The 21,930-nt window shown below is 44.8% G+C and overlaps 1 protein-coding gene across 2 annotated transcripts in view; it reads right to left on the bottom strand.

Moving 5' to 3' along the window:
* SYT16 (synaptotagmin 16) overlaps nucleotides 1-21,930 on the bottom strand; it is a 103,602-nt gene that overhangs the window by 65,330 nt on the left and 16,342 nt on the right. Inside the window, exon 1 of one of the 2 annotated variants that reach the window (XM_048307085.1) lies at nucleotides 2,357-2,469. The exons of the other annotated variant lie outside the window; for it this stretch is intronic. Coding sequence (XP_048163042.1) covers nucleotides 2,357-2,441 — 85 coding nt within the window. The 5' untranslated portion in view covers nucleotides 2,442-2,469. Of the gene's footprint in view, nucleotides 1-2,356; nucleotides 2,470-21,930 lie in introns of those variants that run through there. 2 annotated transcript variants of the gene reach the window in all.

Raw genomic sequence — 21,930 nt, 5'->3', positions numbered from 1 at the left:
CGGCCCCTGCATTTAAGCCCAGCCACAAAGCCAGACGATCAGTCTGGCATTTAGCACACAAAGAGAGGCACGAGCAGCAAGGGGGAGAGAAGAGTGTTCTACAGCTGTGCTGCTGCTGCTGAGACAAGAAATTCTGTGTGGTGGTGATGAGATTCACATCCATGAAAAAACACCAGTTTCCATCTAACAACCACCAGAGCTGCATCACCAAAGATGGCCCTATGACCCTTCCATGAAATTGCCAAAAGAAATCAGGGTGTTTGAGCAGCAGACTCAGCTTTGGCATTCAGGCTCTCCTTCCCCTCCTGGATAATTCTTTACAGCATCTCAGAGGACACTGATCCACAAATCTCCGAACCCAAAAGCCACAGATCCTACATGGAGTTTCATTCCACACAGGTTGCTTGCTGCCAGATTAACTGCTGGTATTGCCACAATTGGCATGAGGGATCCTCAGACGTTTTTTGACCTGGTACAGAGTATGTCTGCACAGGAGGAGCTGCCCCACCACAGCTTCCTGGGATGTGGATTAGCTACCACCCTCAGGCTCCTGCTCTTGAGGAACAGGATGGAAGAATTGTTGGCATTTAACAAGGAAGCCTGAAGCAGAAGGCTGCTGCTCATAAAGCAGGGTGTGGTTTCAAAGAGAGAGAGAGTATTGTGGAAGATTTCTAGGCCTCTGGTATCGACCAAGTGACCTACGCCCTCAGAAAATATGTTCTAACAATAACAAAAGCCATTAAAACAAATGCTTGTGGGGAAAAAAATAATGTCAGCAGTTTCTAGAGTCATGTATTTAATCGAGTGAAGAGCTGAGCAATTACTGCCACCTTCCACCATGGCCCTGGGAACATTTCTCTCTCCACATCAGTACAAACCAGTTAACCAGTTACTAGGGCTGCATGGAGAAAGGCAGGAACTGAAGTAATTTCTCAGCTAACCCAGGGCTCTGTGAAAAAGGAGAGGCAATGAAGTCCTGCAGGCATAACGGAGAGGGAAGCAGAGAACAGTTCAGTTCCTGTGTGTGCCTTCCCAGTTTATTCTTTCCTACATCATGCCTTCTTCTTGTCCACTCACTCCTCAGTTTCATTTACTCTCAGTTCAGCCAAAAAACTGAAAAGTTCATCCAAACTGAATCAAAGATGAACCCTGGTACTTATGCCTGAAATATCTGTCTGTACCGGCCATGGAAAATCAACAGCAGAGAGGTCACTGGTCTAATGGGGAGCAGGAATGATCTCAGAGAAAACAATTGTTGATACTTTAAGTCGCTCTCCATAATTCCCTTGTAAAACAACATGCAGGGCAGGACCCCAGCATTACAAAACCTGGGAGAAGGGCCTTCTCCAGATGCAAGAAGCCACAAAGCTGTTTCAGAGGATTCATTTGCATTAACAAGTTTCAAAGCATCTACCCAGAGTTTCTTTCAAGCAAAAGCTGTGACATCTGACTGTTCTCAGGGATAAATGGAGAGCTGTGCCACTTCAGAGCCAGGAGAAGGGAAGGGGGGAGGCAGATAGAGGCGACTGTTAGCCAGAGCAGATGCAATGGAGATGGACTAAAATAGATTCTGTGCACTTCAAGGGCTTCTGCAGCACCAATGCTCCAGCCCAGCCCACGTGAGCAAACATACACACACACACTCTGCAAAACCCTTGACATAAAGGACCACAAGAATAAAGTGCAGCCTGTTCCTGGGATGTTTTCAGACACACTGAGCCAAGCTATGGAATCTATTCACTATTTGTTGGGATCCCTTCAGCTGTTTTCTCCCACAGCCATCATGCTACATTAAGTTCCTTTTGTTCTTTGAACCTATCTCAGTCACAAACCCCTGCAAGCACCGATGGCTTCCCTTGCACAGGGATCAGATGTGCCCTCTGCTTAACAGGAATGCAAATACTTTGCACTTTTGTTACTCATTATGGATCTAGAATTACGATCTACTAATGCCTTTCATAAGATCTGGAGTGACAACAGGAATCAGAACAATGTCAAAGCAGAAAACAGAAGATAGGTCTTACTCCTGTTTCATTCCTTGCAATTTCCAAGATCTTCATATTTCAAGAAAACAAAGCAGCATGCAAATCCAAAGTTAGCAGTGAGGGTAACGCAGGATTTTTCTTTTCAAACTGTAATTGTCACCCAAGTAACAAACTAGGAAAGCTATCTTCTCACCAAGAAATAGCCCCAAAGCATTCCAAACACAAGACTTACCTAATCACAATTACATAAAGCAACAAAATGAGTCAAACCAGAAATGGAATTTCCCAAGAAAGCTTTAAAATGCGTTATTTATGAGAAAAGTGTTCTTCCTGGGACAGTTTGTTAAATCCTCAGAATGTGTAGTACTCACACGAGCTGGGCAAAGCTGAAGAGAGGCACAGTCCTGAGTTTGAGTAACAGGAGTGGTGCTGGTGTTCTTGCCCTTTTCTCTGCATGTGCTTGTTGATTTAACATCCCAAGGAAGAAGGAACCCTGCTGGTTGGTAAACATGTGACAGCCACCAAAGGAATGTGAGCCGGGGAAACAAGATAAAGCAGCCTATGCCACTTCCTAAAGGGCTTATTTAAATACTCCTGCCTCACCTTTTCTACTGCTCTCACCTTGTGAGTGCTAGGTCTTTAATCAAACAATTACCTTGCTGATAAATTTGCCTAAAAAAAAAATTTGTCATTCGTGTATCAGGAAATTGGAAATTGTGGAAATTGGAAATGGTAAGTGATTTTCTCTTCTGTACAGAGATATAATTTATTACTTGGCTTAAATTCACAACCTGGTAATAAATATTTTGGATCCAGTTTAGAAGTGTACAGTTTCTATCCTGGATTCCCACAGATTTGCAGTAAAATTAGGATCATTCAGTCTACAACCAAGGGAGCAGCCGGCTCCTTGCACTTGCCAAGCTCAGCCAGTCATTACTTCCCTGAACTCTGCTCACCCTGGGGCCAGGCCCTGCTCCATCTCTGGGGGATCCCAAGCTGGAAAAGCAAAGCTGTGCCAGCGGTTCTGTGCTTCCCAGTGGGTTTTTACACAGGGGTAAAAGCTGTTCTTAGAGCAAAAGGTGTTAGCACAGCACTGATCCCAATGTTAACCTTAATTTTAAGGAAGGCTCTGTGTAAGCCTCACTTACCATGAGGGCACATTCTCTCTTCAGTCTCCACACAACTGCTACTTTGAATGTATATTTTGGAGGTAGTTTTGAATCCCAGTATGAGAAGGGTCGTTTTTCCCCATAATTCAGGGCAAATCCATTCCCACTGTCTCTGCCTGCAAAAGGTTTCTCTGTAGTGAAACCGAATTCATTTATTGCTGAAAAAAAACTGTTTCCAGTTTCTAGAATACATATGTTCCTCAAAAACAGCATGGAAAAGCTGTAAAATAAAACCGCACATCTGAACCCAGCTACTCACAACACTCAAAACAGGAGAGAGCCTGGGTAAGGTGGACAGAAAATGGGGGGAAGGTAGGGAGTAGACAGACCTAACTGCTCACAAGCAAAAGGGCTTCTGGCAGCAATTTGTAAACTGGCTCTTATCTGCTCTCAGTAGTATCTTGCCTCTCTAAGGTAAAATGCTCCCTGAGGCAATTTTCTGCAGGTGCTCCTAATGCAACTCTTTTCTCCCAAAGGAAAAAAAAAAAGAAGAAAAAAGAAGAAAAAAGGTGATGATCTTGTTTATAAAAGCTGCTGCCTGGCAGATCCCCCAAGAGTAGTCCAGACTGGCATCTTCAAAATAACAGCTAGTTAGAAAGAGCTCAAGAGGAGGAAGAAAAGTTCTTATTGGGCAGACATCAATCCCCTGGACTTACATGGGTCTGCTCACTGCAGAATCCCAATGGATTCCAACTGGAGAGGGTGTCTGGCTCCCTGGACTGCAAGATGATGAAGAGCCACTGCTGGGGACATGTGCCTTCCAGCAGGGCTGTTCCCAGACTCACAGCCTGTCCCCTGCCCCCGGGGTGCCCACATCAGGCATGGCTGAGTGGCCATGCTGATGAGCTGGGCGAGGTCCCAGAGCAGGAGGTGGTGGCCATGGAGTTGTGGATAAAATACACAGGAGCACAGCAGAGATATAACCAGACATAACCAGACTTTGGTTATGTCAGACTCACCACTGGAGCCAACTGAGTGAGCAACTTCCATCCATCCATCACTCAGGAGACTTGCCTCATCTGCTAAGCCAGGGGGAAATTTCCCTGCTAATTTAGAAGGAAGATTTGCAGAGCCAGGCTGCCAGGAAGGGACCTGGGCTGTCAGGCACACGGGTCTGTGGGTGCCCCATTCCCTCTACGTGCACTTAGTTCCAATGCTGCATGATTGAAAATAAATGTCCAAGCAGCAGCTCCAGAAGGGAGGCTGTGAAATGAGTTGCCAAAGAGAAAATAAAATCTCAGGTTCAATAAGGTTTGCCCAGGTTTACTGCACCAGAGAAGTTGCTTACTCCAAACTTCTTTCGAATAATCGTTCTGTCATTCCCTTACATTTGAACTCTTCCCTTTGCAACTTTCTCTGTAGCCCCTAACACGTTTACTGTGGAAGTAGGATGCTTATCCACTTTCATTCAAATTTCTCCAGAATTCATCAGGACTGTCACATTTATGGAGGGAAATGGGAGACCATGCAAGTCTCCCACTCTAATTCCCATGCGCTCAGCTGCCTTCCTTCATCTCCCACATTAAGTACTCTACTTTACTCTTGAAACCTTCATTTACAAAGTTGCAATGGGAAAAAAAGTAATCCAGGAATAATAGCACAGAGAATAAACTCTCATCCTTATCAACTCAACACTGCCCTTTCTATAGTTTTTTTTTCCAGAACTGTTGTGCTAAAAGCTAGAGCACAATTGGCAGGAATTCAAATACATTTTCAGATGTGGTCAGTTTTTTATTATTATTTGTCAACCACCAGATTAAACTGTAGATATATTCCCTTTATGTCCCATTAAATGTCAGGCTGGTATTTTTAAAACCCAGACAATGTATTTCACATAAACCTTTACACCATTATTCTAAAGATCAAGCATCCTTTCACCTGGGAGCCACAGCACAGCTGTTCCCCCAGCAACAGGACGTGCTTCCAGCTTGGCCAAGCAGTGAGATCCCTTTCAGGCATCTCCTGCCCTGGGCCTGGATGAAAGATTGACCCTGACACATCCCAGTTATACCAAAAAAAAGAGGCTTTATGCTGGTGTGGCTGATTTAATTCCCTCACAGAGCAGCAGCCATGGGACACCTGCCACCTCCCTGATATTTAGCAGGCACCACTCTCACTGTAGTTTTTTACAAAGCAATTATTGCTGCAGTATTTGCTGGAGGTAAACGTGGCTGAACAAAGCATGTGCAGGGAGGTCAGGATGGCAATAAAACTGCACACAAGCAGCAACAACTCACACTTTCACTTTGTTCAGTACATTAAGCCTTCCTCAACATTCTCTAGACTTGCAAAAAACAAACATATCTCCCAGTGCTTGAACTTAAAGTCCAATTATTCTCCTTCCTGAGCTCCAAGTCTTATTCAATAGAAATATAAGACTAAAGAGCAAAGTGTATGCAACAGAGTCAGGTCTCTGAGTCAAGAGCCCCAAAACTAGAAAAGCTTACACAACAGAGCTCAGGGCAGTGCACTCCTCTTGACAAGGTGAAAATATCTGAGTGAAACATCTGAGGTCAGCCAGTGTCTCCCAGTACTCCACTCCTCTGGGCTAACTGGAAGGAATGTGCCTGTGCTAGATAGGCGTGAAGACAGAAATATTTGCACAATACATTTCTGCCCAAGTCATGTTCACTTGCTGTCTGCTGACAGGTACAGATGGGAAGGTCCCGAACTCCAGAGGAGGAGAAAACTGTCTTAGCAGAATCAGTGATTCAATTAAACACGTGTCTGGACACCACAGCATTTCCTCATTAAAATTTCTATGAAGCAGCACAGATCGAGTGCCTGCAACCACACTTGAAAACCAACTGAAATGAGGCTGTGAGCCATTAGCCACAATCAAAAGGGTAAGCTTCACCTCGAGCCCAAAATATCAACAAAATCCACATGGCCACTAAGCCTGTAGTGGAGAAATCTGACCTGGCTCACTGAAGTATACAAATAGAGAAGTTGTAGGTTATAAAGCAGTAATTTGATCAAACAATTTCCCTGTGGCTGTTCCAATATGTGCTGCTTGATGGCCAGGCTCGCTACAGTCCTGTGCTCCTGCACACTTCACAAATGGGTTTTTGGATCCAATTCTGACTTTCACCCCAAGTTTGGATCCCGGAGCTCACTTATTCTGCTCAAATAGTTTCCCACTAATTTAACAACCTCTGAAGTGGATCTGAGAGGTCCAGTTCACAGGAATTTGCAGAAGTTTCAGGGGAATCCCAGGGTCTCTGTTGCAACCTACATTTATTCTGCTGGTGGGAAGAAGTAAAGCCTGGAAGAGCACTCAGTTTAGTGGGATGCCCAGGAATTACAAATGAGCAGGCAAATCAATCTGTAAAGACAAAGCAAGCAGACAAGCCAACTCAAAATGAGGGGGATTTCCAAAGAAAAAATCTATGTACACAAGAAGGGTGGTTGAAGTCTACTTATAGACCTGAAAATCAGTGGCAAGGATTTTGACTTTCTAATTAAAGCTGGGTGGTTTTTTCTAATATATAAAAGAAAAATCCAGCATAGAAAGAGACTGTTGACAGAAATGCAACCAAAACCATCACACTTGCAAAGGAGATGAAGGAAGGTTGGAATTCCACAGAAAAATGGCAGGTTTTGATCAGAAATCAAGAAAGAAATGATAAGTGTTCTTCACCTTGCAACCTGAGTCCACAAACTGCTTTGTCAACATCAAACTACACAGAGACATTGTGGGCTACACGAGACCAGCTTGCAAGCAAGGGTATGGACAAGAGCAGATCTAAATCTCCAAAAATGCAAGCAGAGTCACAGGCAATGGCTCTATCCAGAGAAGGAACCCAAATACAAACACAAATACTGAGTCAGCACAGGGGCTGAGGTGAGGTAGCTGGACAGATGTGACAAACAGACCTGGAACACAGGCAAAAGCTACCACTCCACCATGGAAAGTGATACGAGAGGCAGAGAGGGAAATACCCACCTAACAGCTGCTTGACAGAGACGAGGGAGCCGTCTGTCAAATATCCCAGGAAGAAAAAAAAAAAAAAACCAGGAACCAGCAAACAGCAACATGTGCACCGATTGGGAACACTACCAAATAAGAGGAAAATGCCTCCAGAGCAACTTCAGCTAATTAGAACACTTGCCATGTGCAAACACTACAGCCTAATCCCAGCCACACTGATAAACAGCAGTATCAGGCTGGAGGAAAAGGACCAGCTGCTCACCATACACAGTGAAACCATTTGGAGATGCATGAGAAAGCACAGGCAGCCAAGAAGGAGCTCAAAGTACCAGGAATGTTATTGTAAAGCCTTGACATGGCACAAGCACTGTCATCTGTCCATGCTCAGCACTCGTGAATGGCAGCCTGGAGCTGCCTGGAGCACACCCTGGAGTGCTGGGGAAAGGAGGATGGCAACCCAGCCCAACTCCAGCCTGCTCTGAAACAAGACAGGAAAGGGGGAGGGAAATGAATACCTTAACAATGGATTTTGGAAGAATGATCCTCAAAAACTTTCAGAAACTCTGAAGAGAAACTCAGATGCATTGGGGAATGCTCATGCCCCAGAAAATGCAGTAAAGTGAGGAGTCCTCACTTTAAAGAGATCAACTGTGCTTCCAGAGCTGGTGCAACTCCACTTACATTGAGCTGCTGCAATATAATTATCCAACGGCATTGAAAAGAAAATAAAACAGTGGAAAGATAGCCACAAGACTAACAGTGCAGAAAAATGTACAGGGTGGATTCACCACCAGTTGCACAGGTAGTTCAGTTCAGGATTTGACTGGAGGGCAAAAAAAGGTTGTGCTTTCAGTGTTAGCAACATGCTTTAGGTCATTGAAGTGACAAAAACGCAAAAGTCTTTTACAGAAAGCCAAGCAAAGCAGGCAGCTTCAACAATACAGGCACCAAGGATCATAAACAACAAACACAGAAGAGGTGAGTATATTTGGGCTCCACATATCAACCATCTGTGGGAAGCAATGCAAAAAATGAGCAGAGGATCTCCAGGGTGGTGAGAAAAGAAACTAAAAGAAAGTTTGGGTACATTAAGAGACAGCCTACATAATTGCCCACAGCAATTTAGTTTATTTAATTAAGTGTATTAACATTGGTAAGTAAGAGATTTGAACATTTGTTACAAGAAAGGGAACAGATGTGATTTTCTGGAGCATCAGAAAAACTCAGCATCAACCAAACAAGAAAAGTAGTTTGCTTACCCCCTTCCTGCAGAAAAATGAAGTCAGAATGGGGATCAGAGGACCAGCAGGGAGCTCATAAATAGGCCTGGCTGGAGAAAAAGAAAAAAAAATCACCCCTCATCATTCTTGACCAGGATGTCAGCAGTGGCTTTGCTGCCCTTGGGACAGTGGCACAATCCCCAACTGCATCCCTGCACTGCCCTTTGCTTCAAAACAAAAACACACTAACTTAAATGAGTTTGGCTATGCAGCATGAGTAAGTGTTTGCAGATGTTTATTCTGCTTTAATTTTATCTTATTTCACAGTGCATCTTCAATTTAAAGCTCTTAACAGATGCCAGTCAAGATCACTGAATGGCTATTAACTACTGCAGCTTGGCAAATGAGAACCTCAACTTGAAAGTCAGGTTCTGCATTTCAGCAGTGTCAAACTTCAGAAGTTATCTAGATCAAAATTAAGAGCTTTGAAAAGAAAATACTTTTAGACGCTAAAAAATAAGTCTAAACTCTATTGCTTAGCCAATCAGCCTTCAAGGTATTTAAATCCAAGGAAAGATGACAGATTTGAGTTAAATTTTAATAGTATGGTCAAAGTACTGAGTGTAATTAGTTAAAGCAGCTACAGAACTTAGTTTTTAAATTACCACTTAAGGTAGCTAAGTAAAGGAATTTTTATTATGTTTCAGAGCTTATAATAATCAAAGTTTACAGTAAATCCACAGAGTTCAATAGAATTAACTGGCTGTAAATCTCAGAGCATAAAACTGGTTTGCAGAGTAGCATGTAAGCGATTCCCAGACTCTCTGCAAGGTGCCAGCCATGGAGAGAGCTGATTAGTCAGCCTTTGATTAATTGCCTGTTATATTAGAGCCAGGGTCAATCTACTCAATTAGGTGAAGGTCTGGTGGAGATCAGAGATGTAAATCAAAACCTGCTGCAAAGGCACAAGAGGAGAAGGTTCCAGCAGCTTTTCTTCCCTGCAAGGACCTGTGTGCCCCAGGCAGGTGGCTCTCCAACCACAGCTGTGGATCACGGAATCCCAGACTGGTTTGGGTTTGAAGGGATCATCCCACTCCAACCCCTTCCATGGGCAGGGACACCTTCCACTAGACCAGGCTGATCAAAGGTCCGTCTAGCCTTGAACACTTCCAGGGATGGGGCAGCCTCAGCTTCTCTGGGCAACCTGTGCCAGGGCCTCACCACCCACACAGGGAAGAATTTCTGCCTAACATCTGATCTAAACCTGCCTTCTCTCTCTTTGAAGCCATTCCTCCCTTGTCCTGTCACTACATCCAAGGCTGCACCCACCGTGGTGCCACCTCCAAACACACAAGGCTGGAGCTGCTGTGGGATAGGAGGGACTCACATAAGGGGGACACAGCAAGAAGAGGCTCAGTGGAAGACAAACCCCAGTGGGAAGCTGTAAATCCCTGAATATGAGAAGCAGGAGAACGTCTGGGGAAATGGTGCAATGTATTAAAAAGGCACAGATTCAGATTAGTTTAAAACCTACCAGATTGTGACACTGTCCACAGGGTGACTGGGTGTGGAGACAGAAATAAGGAATGATTTGAAACTACAGTTATACCACAGAGACTGGGGAACTGTCTTGACAGGGTGCTGAAAACACTGTATTTTTAAACATTATCAATAACTAGTAAAAACCTGTAATAGAAGACCAGCTTGTCCCCAGAGACACGTGAAAATGGCCATTCTTCAACACCCTATGGAAGAAAAAAGAAGCCCATGGAAATCTAAGTAATAAACCTGGATTTAAAAAAGGAGAATTATATAAAAATCAGTGTAGTACTACAAAGAAACAGCTGGAAAGGCAGAAACGCTTCAGAGACCATGTACAGGTACTATAGGAAAGCATAAGGATACTTACTAATTCAAAATATTTTAAAAGGACAAAAAAAAATCAATTTGTTGATTGGGATTGAATGGTAACTTAAGGCAGTTACTGGTAATAAAGCCAAAAAAGGGGGAAAAACTATCCCTCAGAATGTGAACATCACGTTCAGAAGAGGAAAAGAAAAACAGATTGTGAACTTCTGTCAAGCTCAATGTGGAATCATAGCAGGGCAGACCAAAAAACAACTGTGGTCAGCAACTTTCTAATGGCATAAAAGTTTATTTACAACTCCTTTTCAAGTGTTGCAGAAATAGGATGCCGTTCTGAGAGCTGGTGGGGTTACTGATGATGAAAGTATACAAGGAGCACACATGATGATAAGCCTAGAGCATGAAAGTCAGATTTTGCACTAGTGTTACCTGCAGAGAAGCTGAAGGACGTAATTCAGAACTATTTTCGCCCAGAAAAAGGAACCCAGTGACCACCCAAATAGTTCCTTGAAAATAGTTCAGTGCTCAGGAACAAGGCAAATGAAGAAATGTTATGAAAACTAGTAAGACCACAAAAAGTATTGCCAGTACAAATTCATTCTGCTCCCATTTCTTCACTACAGTGTAGAAGTCTTAAAAGACTTCTTAAAAGACTTAAAAGACTTAATAGCACCACCACATAATAGCACCGTGCTGGTACAGACAACCTGGGTAATGAGGGGTCTGCAAGAGCTTCTGCTCAAGGAAAAAACTTAATTTTGTCAAATAAAGAGATAATTATGGGATCAGAGCAGATGGAGGGGTAATAAAATGGGGGTAATTAGCGGCCAATAAGGAATGAATTGTAACTACACCTTTCTAGAAAACAACTAGAGGGCACACAACAAAATGAGCAGGTATTAGGTACAAATCACAGTGCACAGAAATAATGTTTCATGCAACACAAGACTGTGGAACCCACTGCTGCAGGTGTTGCAGGGCCTGGAAGCATAAGTGTTTCAAAAACCAAAGGGATAAATGGGTTCATCACAGGCCATCAAACATAACCTCTGGGTTAGGAAGTTCCCGTGCTGCTGATTGTCAGAAACTCTGCTCTTAAATATTCCCCCCAGGTACTTGCTACCAGCCAGCACCAGGGACCTTTGCTTTGACACAGCACAACCACTCTTTTGGCACTACACCACAGATTTCTTTCTTGTTTAACTTTTTAAATTATTTTTAAATTTAAAAACAATCTGAACCCATAAGATTGCAAGCTGTTAACAAACTATGAAAAATGAGCTGCTTGGTTTGCAGCTTTCACTCAGTAAATCAAAGAAAAAATAACCTTCTCCAGTAGCTTTACCCATCAAATAAACCTTTCTGATCATTTGCTTTAGGCTCAAGGGCAGCAGTCCCAGCAGGAATGGTATCTGAAAGCTAATTCCCACTGCTAATCACCCAGCAACTAACAGACTACCACAGGTGTGCTGTGTACACATCAGTCAGTACCAGTGCCTGGTCCTGCATCTCAGTTATCACAGATATTGCATAATCCAGATCACTCCTAAACTAGGGTGAGGCATTAATCTGGAACATTATCTTCATTCATGCTGGTTTTCCTGAGGTGCTCTCAGTTTATTCTAAGCAGCACAGGGACAGGTCACCTCTCTGGTAATGGATCCTCTGCCAGGAGAGTAGAGCCAGTTCTGGGCTCCTCAGTACAGGAGAGACAAGGACCTCCTGGGGTGGTTCAAGCAGAGGCTGTGAGGATGATTAAGGGTCTGGAGCTTCTCTCTTATGAGGAAAGGCTGAGGGAGCTGGGCGTGTTCAGCCTCAAGAAGAGACAACTGACAGAGGACTGTATTCAAATATCTTTAGGGTGGATGTCAAGGGTATGGGTCAGGCTCTTCTCAGTGCCGAGCAGCAGGACAGAGGCAGTGGGCAGAAACTGATGCACTGAAGTTCCACCCGAACATGAGGAAGAACTTCCCTACTGTGCAGTGACTGAGTGCCAGAACAGGTTGCCCAGAGAATGTGTGGAGGATCCCTCACTAGAGATATTCCAGAACCATCTGGATACAATCCCATGCCGTGTGCTCTGGGATGATGCTTGAACAGGAAGGTGAGACCAGAGGACCCACTGAAGTCCCTTCCAACATGACCCATTCTGTGCTTCCATCTCCCAAGACAGCAGAATCCTCTCCTCCAGCCTGGAGTCTCCTCCATCCCGAGGAGAAACTCTCACAAGTGGTTGTTCTCTTGGCCAGCTAACATCGCTGCAGCACTGGCAAAACAACATCCTTCTTTCAGCCCCTCCCATGTGCATGTAAGCAGTGGGACACTCAGGAGACACAGAGAGTTTCATGGATGGGCTTTGCTGCCTGATGGAGAGGTCTGGGAACCAGTGCACAGAGCACCAGCCCAGCCCTGCCCCACTGATGGGCATGGAAACCACAGAAGCCTGAGTCCATCTTTGATGATCCTTGTGGGTCTCTTCCAACTCTTGTTACTCTATGATTCTATCTGAGGCAGAAACCAGCCCAAGAATAACCATTACATTTTGGAGGAAGGGAGGTTGAAAAACATCTGATTACTTTTTGAATTAAAAACACTCAACTTGGAGAGAAAGTCTTCATGTCAGCCTAGATTCCCTTGACCTTTCTGGCACAAGTAGGGAAACATAGCCAAGTAGGGAAAAAAGAGATGGGGAGGGGAATGGGGAGGGAAGGAAAAGGGGTGAGAAGGTAAACTAGAAAAGGAAAAAGCAATTGGCAATGTATTCCCCCTCAACTAGGTGATAACAGTTCAGCTTCCAACTTTTAAATGAGAATTTCTCCCAGAAAAATGACAATATCTTTTTATTTATCTTTTTCTTTGATGCTGCCAAGCTTGGCTGCCAACAAAATAAGTTTTGAATAAAAATGTTTTGACCAGCTTTCCCTGAAGCACTCAATTAGTGGTGAAGGGCAGAGCAGGAAATGGAGGGGGTAAAGAAAAGAGGCCAGCAGCTGGGCTTCGAACAAAGCCAGGCTGACAGAGAAGCTGGCAGCACTCTGGCCACCAGGCACCTGACAAATCTGTGTTCAGGATAAAAAATCCAGCCCTTTATCTCAAGCAAGGCTTATCTTTTGAAGGATGTCCTGTACCATCTTCTCCATAGGACTCCCCCCAGGCTGCTGAGATCCCTCAGACTCCGCTGCGGGCCTGGATTTAGCAACAGGGATGGGCAGCGCTGAAAATAAATCAGGAGGCTCCTTAGGAACCAGTCATCACAATGACAGTCACCAGGCTGGCTTAATATGACTCCAGCCGCGCTTCTTGCACTCGAGTAACAGCTCAGATACAGCAGTAGGTCAGTCTCCTTTCAGTCCTCAGATTCACCTCTTCCTTTTTCTAATTCTTTTATTATACAGTAGTACATCTCTCAGGCATCTCAAACTCAATGCTCCATTTGTTGGCTGCCTGACAGGTCTCAAAAAAGCACATCTTTCCACTTCCAGAGCAATTCTGTTTAATCTTGTATGAAGAAGGTGTATTGCTTAAGTAACTTTTTCCACCCCTCCTTCTCTACAGGAAAAAGGGAAGAAGTTGGAAAGAAGAATGACAGAAATGTTTCAACCTAAATGGGAGCAATTTGCATGCAAATCAGGTTTTTCAGGTGCCACAAAAGATGTGGGTGCCCTGACAATCTGAAGGGAAGGAATAAAAGGAAGGGTGAATTTGACACAAACACTGTCAAGTGATGAACCCAAAACTTTTATCTTCCTCACTGGGGCAAAGTGTCCCGGAGAGAGTTTCTTCCATACTACCTACGTATTTATTTTCATTCTCATTGGCACTACCATTGTAAGAAGAAAAACCTATTTCTCCTCGTATTTATACACTTTCTCAAAGCTCCTTGCATGCAAGAGCTACAATCGTAGTCAACACGAGAGTAGGTGCAACCGGAGGTAAACCCAAGTGGGAAGTGGTTTCATTGCAGACCTTGATGAGAAAATGAGTTATACAATCAATAAAGTAGCACCAGACTGCAGAGGAAGAGAGAATCATATGATGTACTAAACAGCACCCAGGCATTTTCACTAGTAAATCACAAAACTGCGGGGGTTAGCAGGGGCACAACAGGGGTGCTGAAGCTGCTGAACACACAGGAGCTGCAGGAAAGACAGCCACCAGCACTTCAGCTCAACCAGCTCCTCCCAGGGGTGTTTGTCCCAGCAGGTAGCATTTGTTATCCATATGGAAAAATCTTTATGCTCCAGAGCTGGCACTCCTTGCTCTAAGTAGGGGGGTTTGTGCCTCTCAAAGAGACGCCTTTCAGAGACTGATTCCCATAGACATTTATATTTTTCTGGCAGCACTGAAGTAATCTTTTGGGGAACCTGAAGGCACCAAGCCCTGTAGCAAGGGATGCCACAGCACTGCACATTTGGGACCACTGCACCACACCACAAAGCAGCAAAGTAGTCATACAATCATGGATTGGGTTAAGTTGGAAGGGAACTTACAGATCATCTTGTTCAAATCCCCCTGCCATGGGCAAGGAATCTTTCACTAGACCAGGTTACTCAGAGCCCCACCCAGCCTGGTCTTGAGCACTCCCAGGGATGGGGAGTCCACCACCGCTCTGGGAAACCTGGGTCAGTGCCTCAGCACACACAGAGTAAAAATTTCCTAATTACATCTATTCTAAACCTGCCCTCCTTCTCTTAAAATCCATTCCCCCTTGTCCTGCCACCCATGCCCTTGTGAAAATTCCCTCTCCAGCTCTCTTGGAGCCCCTTTAGGTATTGGAAGGGCTTCAAAGGTCTCCCTGGAGCCTTCTCTGCTCCAACTTGAACAGCCCCAACCATCTCAGCCTGTCTTCACAGGAGAGGTGATCAACTTTGTGGCTTCCTCTGGGCTTCTTCCAACAGGTCAACACCTTTCTTGTGTTGATTCAAACCAGATCTGCAGCACTGCCAGACACAGGCAGACAACATTTTCATTAAAGCCTTGACATCAAATTGAACAGATTTTATACCTGAAAACACAGAGAGAGCAACAAAAGAAAACTCCCTGGCTTTGCCTTCCCATGGATTCTGCTCAAGAGACCCGTCATACCAGGAGACCAGCAATCAGATTAGGAAACGTGCCACAGCTGCCCATTCCTAACACAGACACACACCTGGTCTTGGAAAACTTTTACTGAGCACGTGTTTTGCAAGCATTCATTTTTCCAGGCTCTACTTCCATGTTCCCGGTACTGTAATGCAATTTACCATCACTGCCCTTACAAAAGAATTACACCCTTTCTAAAATAAACCGGGGCTACATGACAGATCTAAACCAGCAAAATGCATCAGAGCAATTAGTGGTTCTGCTGCCTTTATGGCTCTGATTGGAATTCTGATCTCCAGTGAGAAAATACAGTGGCTCTGCATACGGGCTCCATCTGCCGGCACGCCGCTCTCCTGGCTCTGCTCAGAACATAGTAAACTGAAACAAAACCTACACAGCCATCAATTACATTTTCTTCCCTCAGCCTATGAATTTCAATAAATACACCATCTGTTCATCTTCTGTGTGGGAGTTCAGTCATCTTCTTGGCAGCAATATTATTCTAGAGCAATTACCTGTGTCTTTATCACCTATCATTGTGCTTCATCATCTTTTCATCATGTGTAAAAACCAACCACTTTATTACTACAATTTCTGTAGGCAGCCGGGTCCTGTTAGTTACCATGGAGATGATCTGTCAAAAGAAGTCTACATTTAAAGAAGTAAAAGCTGTGAAAAGGAGGAGGAGAGAAACACAAAGAGCCTGAAATGAACTTGTTTCTCTAAGTCAGAGTTTAAACACAAAAGGCACATCTCAGGCAGCAACGCTGAGATGCCACTAACAACCTAGTTAGGAATCCATCAACCTGCCAATAAAGAGGATGAGTCAATGGCTCACAAGCATTACAATATGCGCAGAGGTCGGGGATTTGGCTTTAATCCCTCAGCCCAGTCCCACGACCCGCTCTAAGGAAGGCTGATTTCTTATTACAATAAATCAAAAGATAAAGCCGGGAGAGGGAGGACAAGCTGGGACGACAGGCAGGCGGCAGTGGCAATTTCCCCCCCTGACAGTCACAGGCATGACAGTGACTCTTCCATCAGCTGCACTACAGTTTGTACCCGTTGCTGAACATCTCTTGGAATTAATCTCTTTCTTCCCCAACTTCACTCTGGTTTTGCCCCACTTTCTCTCACGCCTTCCATGGATTCCTGCTTAGCTCTGCTCTTTTGCTGCTTCCCTCACAAGCTGCACGCTGCTCTCCTCTTTCCATAAACCATACACACGCTTGCAGCTGTTCCACCTCTCTCTTTCCAGATTCCCATATATTTTAAAGGCAGCTGTCAGTGCCAACTATTTACAGATGCTTGCTCCCTCGCCCACCCACATACACTCCCTGCCTTCACTTCATGAAATCCTGTTTTTCCCTTTGAATTTTTTCATCTTCTCTGGGCTCCAACTCCCATCCCTCCAAGCTGTAATTGCTCTCATGTTACTGCAGGAAAAATATTAGCGAAGTACAAAGGACTTGCTGATGCTCTGTGTTTCTAGGATGCATCATTAGCAGCCTTGAGCTGAGACATGCCGGGCTGCAAACTGCTTTGGCTCACTTCACCCTTGTATCCCTGGAAGAAATAAGCAACCTCAGAGCTATCCAATTTGTTTAATATCAAGTCCACATGCACTGAGTTTTAATGATGTGGATTGTCATTCTGAATTGCAAGGGAACAAAAAGTGACCACCTACATTCGCTGTGTTCACAGCTACCTTCCGTAATTGAATTTCCACAATCTTGCAAATCGCAGAAAGACAGGTAGGGAGGGAGAAAACATTTTCCAGAAGTTCCCCACACTTTAATTTCTGTCCGTCCACCTCGAGACTCAATTTTCCTAAGTTCTAAGTGCCCATACTTCCCATGGATTTCTGCCTGCAGAAAACTTTCTACGTTAGATAGCTGAGTCTAAAGAGCCTCAAATTAAGGTACTGCAAGATAGGAGGGGGGATTACAATAAACCATTAAGCAGGAAAGGAGAGAGAGTGATGAAAACTTACAATTTTTAAAATAATTTAAAACCAAGGATATATCAGGAATACAATGTCATAGTTTAAAATGGACAAAACCAAGAATACCAAATCTGAAAAAAATCAGCATGTGACAAAATATGAACTAAACAAGAAAAAAACACATTTTGATCTCATATTTGATCTCCCCGGAAAATTTATAGTGGAGCAAAAGTTCTTCCCAACTGCCCCCTTAGCAGAAATGCTGTTGAAGCAAGACTGAAACTACAGACAGATCAGACACTGCAACAGCTTCAGTTGCTGAGGAAATGGCACCCACACACTCCTCTTTATCTTTAAAGATGTGGGCCTTGTGTTTCCTCTCTCTCTTCAGATACCTTTTGCAGGCAGGTTGAGCCATCAGCTTCCATATGGTGCTTTACCTTCTACAAGACAGGTCCAGGGAAAGTCACATTCCTGCTCTTTAGCGCAGAGGGTTGCTGCACAGATTGCATGGAGATGGAGAAGTGCCCAGGCTAAAAAGTGGTTTCCAGCATCCTGGGCCAATTTGGGCCGTCACTTGGTAGGCAAGCTGTAGAAACTTCTGCTTCTGCTAACCTCATTTCCCCCAGCCAAGCCTTCCAGACAGGCTCAGAGGATGCTGACTCCATGCACAGGATCTCTGTGCCATTCCAAGGCAGATGCCCTCAGCCAGCAGCATCTGTGCTGCCTCTGCCCTTGGCAGGTGCTGGCAGGAAACCGGGACAGACGCCGGTTCCGCTTTTCTCCTCCGCTTTCCCGACAGGTCTGCAGAGACAGCCGGGAGGGCTGTGCCCACAGGGAGTGCTGCCTGCCCTGCCTGCTGCTGCTGGGGCTGCTCTGCCTGGGGCAGGAACACCACAGAGCACCACACACGGCCACCAGTGGGACACAGAGGGCAAGGTCCTCATCTGCCACTCTCATTCTCCCAAATCCTCAGCAACTTTGCAAAAATTACTACTTCTGCCTATTCTTCTGCTTGAGCAGACGTCTCCAGTCAGTGCTGTGTGCCTGCACAGTGATTCTCCCTCTCTAGGGCTCTTACAAGGGCATGCAGGAGAGGGAGAAGGGAAAGCACTATGGGGCTTGTGGCCTGTCCCAGTCTGGCCACCCATGGCTTGTGAAAGACATGAGGAGTGAGCAGCAGATGATGACAGGCAAGAATAAAAGTGGAGTATCAGATAAAGAAGAATTTCTTCCAGTCTTTCCATTAAATTGAATACACATAAGCCAACGGAATGCACACACTGCTCCATTTAATGGCCAAAGCATTCACCAGGAATGGGCCTTGCAGCTCCCTTGACAGGGCAGAAAAGGAGGAACCAGTAGTACCTGGTCCTAACTCCCCTCCAGACAGCCAAAAGCATATTTCCCCAGTGGCACCCAGGGGCTGCTGCAGCAGTGACAGGCCAGATCATTGGTCGGATCAGGCAGGAATTGCTCTGCAGGCCAGAGTGGCACAACTCAGGGGGGTTGCCAAGGGGAAGCCGTGGCACATACAGCAACCCCAATAACATCAGCAGGCCCTGCACCTTCCCAGAGCAGCCTGCTAAAACCTGCAGCCTGCTAAAACCTGGAGCCTGCAGAGCCCAAACCACTGCTCCTGACAAGGGTCTGTACCAGGACAGTGGGCAAAAGGAATCTATTCATCCCTCAGGAGCACCACACATCTACAACCCCTCTAACACCCAGTATGACCCTCCAGCTACATGCACAGCTATCACCTTTCCAGACTGGGATGGGAGTAGACAGAACATGGGGTTTGGCTGCCTTCAGATGATATCTACAGCCCACCACTGCTGTGGTCCTGTACGATCATCCCTTGGCATGATAATTAACATGTGGACTCAGCAGATATTCATGATCTGGGCTGGTGTTTGACAATCCAAGTGCAAAACAAGCAGTGGCTGGACAGAGCAGGCTGGGAAAACACGTGGCATGCCAGATGCTCATCAGCACAAGGTCACTATTGCCTGACTTTTCTTCACCAGTGGCAACCACATGGTTGGACCACCTAAACTTGCTTTGAACTGTCATAAATGTATTCCACCCAGTGATCCAGCATCACTCTTTACCAAACCACAAGGTAGGAAGAACAGTGGGAAAGGCACAGGAAGAAGCTGCACACCAATACTGGTGGCATGGACAGAAATCAGGACCTAATTTGCCTGTTTGATTAGGTTAATGAAGAGGTATCATTAACACCTTTCACTTTTTCCTGTAACTCTGTATAAAGCCATAGACAAAGCAATCCCTACTTCTTTGATCAAAGCAGTATTAATTATTTCAGTTCACAGCATGTTTCTACCCTCAGTTCAGCAACAGCCTTGACTTGTTCCTTAAAAATTTAACAATAATAGTATTCCTGGCCTCACCCTAGGGCAGCAATTTCCTGGCAGTGCTGGATAGAGTGTACAGTCAGCACTACCCACAGCAGCCTGCCTGGCAGAGGAGCAGAGCTGGGCTGGACTGGATTCAAAGGCAGCGCTCGGCTGAGGAGATGGTGAGACAGAAATCATCAATTCTGACAACAGCCAGGTGGAAAAACAGGAGTTCCCACAGAGCTTTGGGGGTACAAAGGTCAGAAGATCTCAGGTTATCACATCCCCTGTTGTTCTCATGTCACTTTGGGAACGCACACGCTTTTTCAATTTTCCATATACATTGCTGATTTATTGGCTCTTCCACGGGGTTTTACAGCTTTTTCATTAAACACCAATTAAAGTAGGCAGCCAAAGTCAAGCCAGAGCTGTGCACTGAAGACACAAAAAGTCCTGAGCAAACAGTTTTTCCTTCCTCATTTTAGGTTTGAGGAAGAAAGTGACACTGGATCTAGCTGATGCTTTACCTTGTGTCTGCAGGCAGCTGCACGCAATCTTGGTGAAAATTCTTGAAAATATCATTGACAATTCCCTTCGTGTGGCTTCCTGCCCTTTTTACATACAGATATTTCAAGAACAGAGTAAAGCCTTATGCTGTCTTTTGCTAATATTCATGCATGGTGCCAGCAGAGCACCTCAGGGACACCCTGCTTTGTACCCCTCACAAAAATGCAAGCACACAACGTCTGACTGCCAGCTGAACACACCAGCAATCCATTTGCATACTTCATCACATGGCCTCCCACACCAGGCAGATCTGGAATCCTTCAGCCTTCATTTGTCATTATTTTCCTACAACTTTAAAGCCCAAACTCAAGTTGAGATTCTCAGACAAGGGGCTGCAAGTCCTTAGGAAGCTCAGAGCATTTATCCTCTCCAGGGAACAGCTCATCACACGAGTTGCTGCCAGCAATGAAAGACAGTTAGGATTCTCCCGATTAATACAAAAGTAGCATATAAATACTTCCATCAAAAATCACTGTGTCTTATTTTCTAGACCAGGAGGAATCACATTACTGTGACTGCATCTCATGTCTGGTAGCTTACCGGGGGTAAAAAAAAAGGGACAATTTAAATGCTCAGTAAAAAATACTAAAAAAAAAAAAAAGTCTGTAGAAAACACGAGACACAAGAAGATACAGAGAAAGGGGAAATAAAAAATCACTATGGATAGAAGGGAGATTATCTGATCTCTCTATCTACCAGACACAGTGCTTAAATTGCAGCAAGAAAACCTGTCAGGAGTGAGTTAGATACGATTCATCTGGATGTGGGTCAAAGGGATGGATCTGTGGTCCTGTCCAGCTTTATTTTCTGTGATTATCTGTGCTCCTCAGCACTCATAATTCAAGACACCCTCCTGGTGCTTAGTGTGCAAAGCCAGCCAAAACAGGAATTGTTTCCCATTTTGCTCAAGCTACGGAGTTTCCTCATGAAAATAATAATGCCTCCGTTTAGCCTGGGGTCCTAAACATCCAAACAAATAAGAGTAAAAAATAACCACGACTAAACAACAAAAAATAGAGTAATTCTGCAAAAAGAAAGTCAGTATTAAAATCCATTAGGCAGAGAAACACAGCATCTATCAAATTTATTGCTTGGTTTCAGGACTTGGGAAGAGTCTCTTCATTTCCTGTACCTCTTGAGTATTTACTATGTCCCCTATGAGCTAAGTCTCCTAGAGTCATTTTAATGTCATGTTCTAAGCACTTCAGTGTTGTAAATCATTGATTTTTATCTTCTTCTCCCAATCAATGCAAAGATATTTATGCTGAACACATAAAAGCACTTGACACTATAGAGAAACCAATTACACCCTGCGAGACGTTTGCTTTTGGTCATTGACATCATGGAATTATCCATTACACTTTGCACATGCCTGCCATTTACAGGAAAGCAGTGTGACCTTGCCTGCCTGAAGTTTGCATCCCTGCATCCTGGTGGAACAGGGTGGCAGGAGCTCGAAGCAGAGATGCCCATCCCTGGCTGGGGAGTGCCTGAGCTGCAGGCTGTGAAAGCTGGGTGAAATTATGAAAGGAGAAGCAGCTCTCATGTCAGCCCCACTCCTGTGCTCCTACCAGGCACTGCTTGCTCTCAGAGATGAGGTGCTGACCAGACAGATCTACTTCTGACTGCAGTCACCCTTCCCTCCACAGCCCCAGGGACAGACTGGAAATCTTCATTATTGCTCTGTGTTTGCCAGTGCTTCAAGGATGGCTCCTACATCCACCTTCTGCCAGTGTGCCAGGCAGGTCCTTCTGTCTCTTCCCACTCTCACACATCGGGCTAACAATGACTGCATTAAACTCCAGGGC

Source organism: Corvus hawaiiensis, chromosome 6 (assembly GCF_020740725.1).
Source record: "Corvus hawaiiensis isolate bCorHaw1 chromosome 6, bCorHaw1.pri.cur, whole genome shotgun sequence".
NCBI lineage: Eukaryota > Metazoa > Chordata > Aves > Passeriformes > Corvidae > Corvus > Corvus hawaiiensis.
Note: the sequence above shows the minus strand (reverse complement) of the source record. Positions and strands in the feature narration are given on the sequence as shown.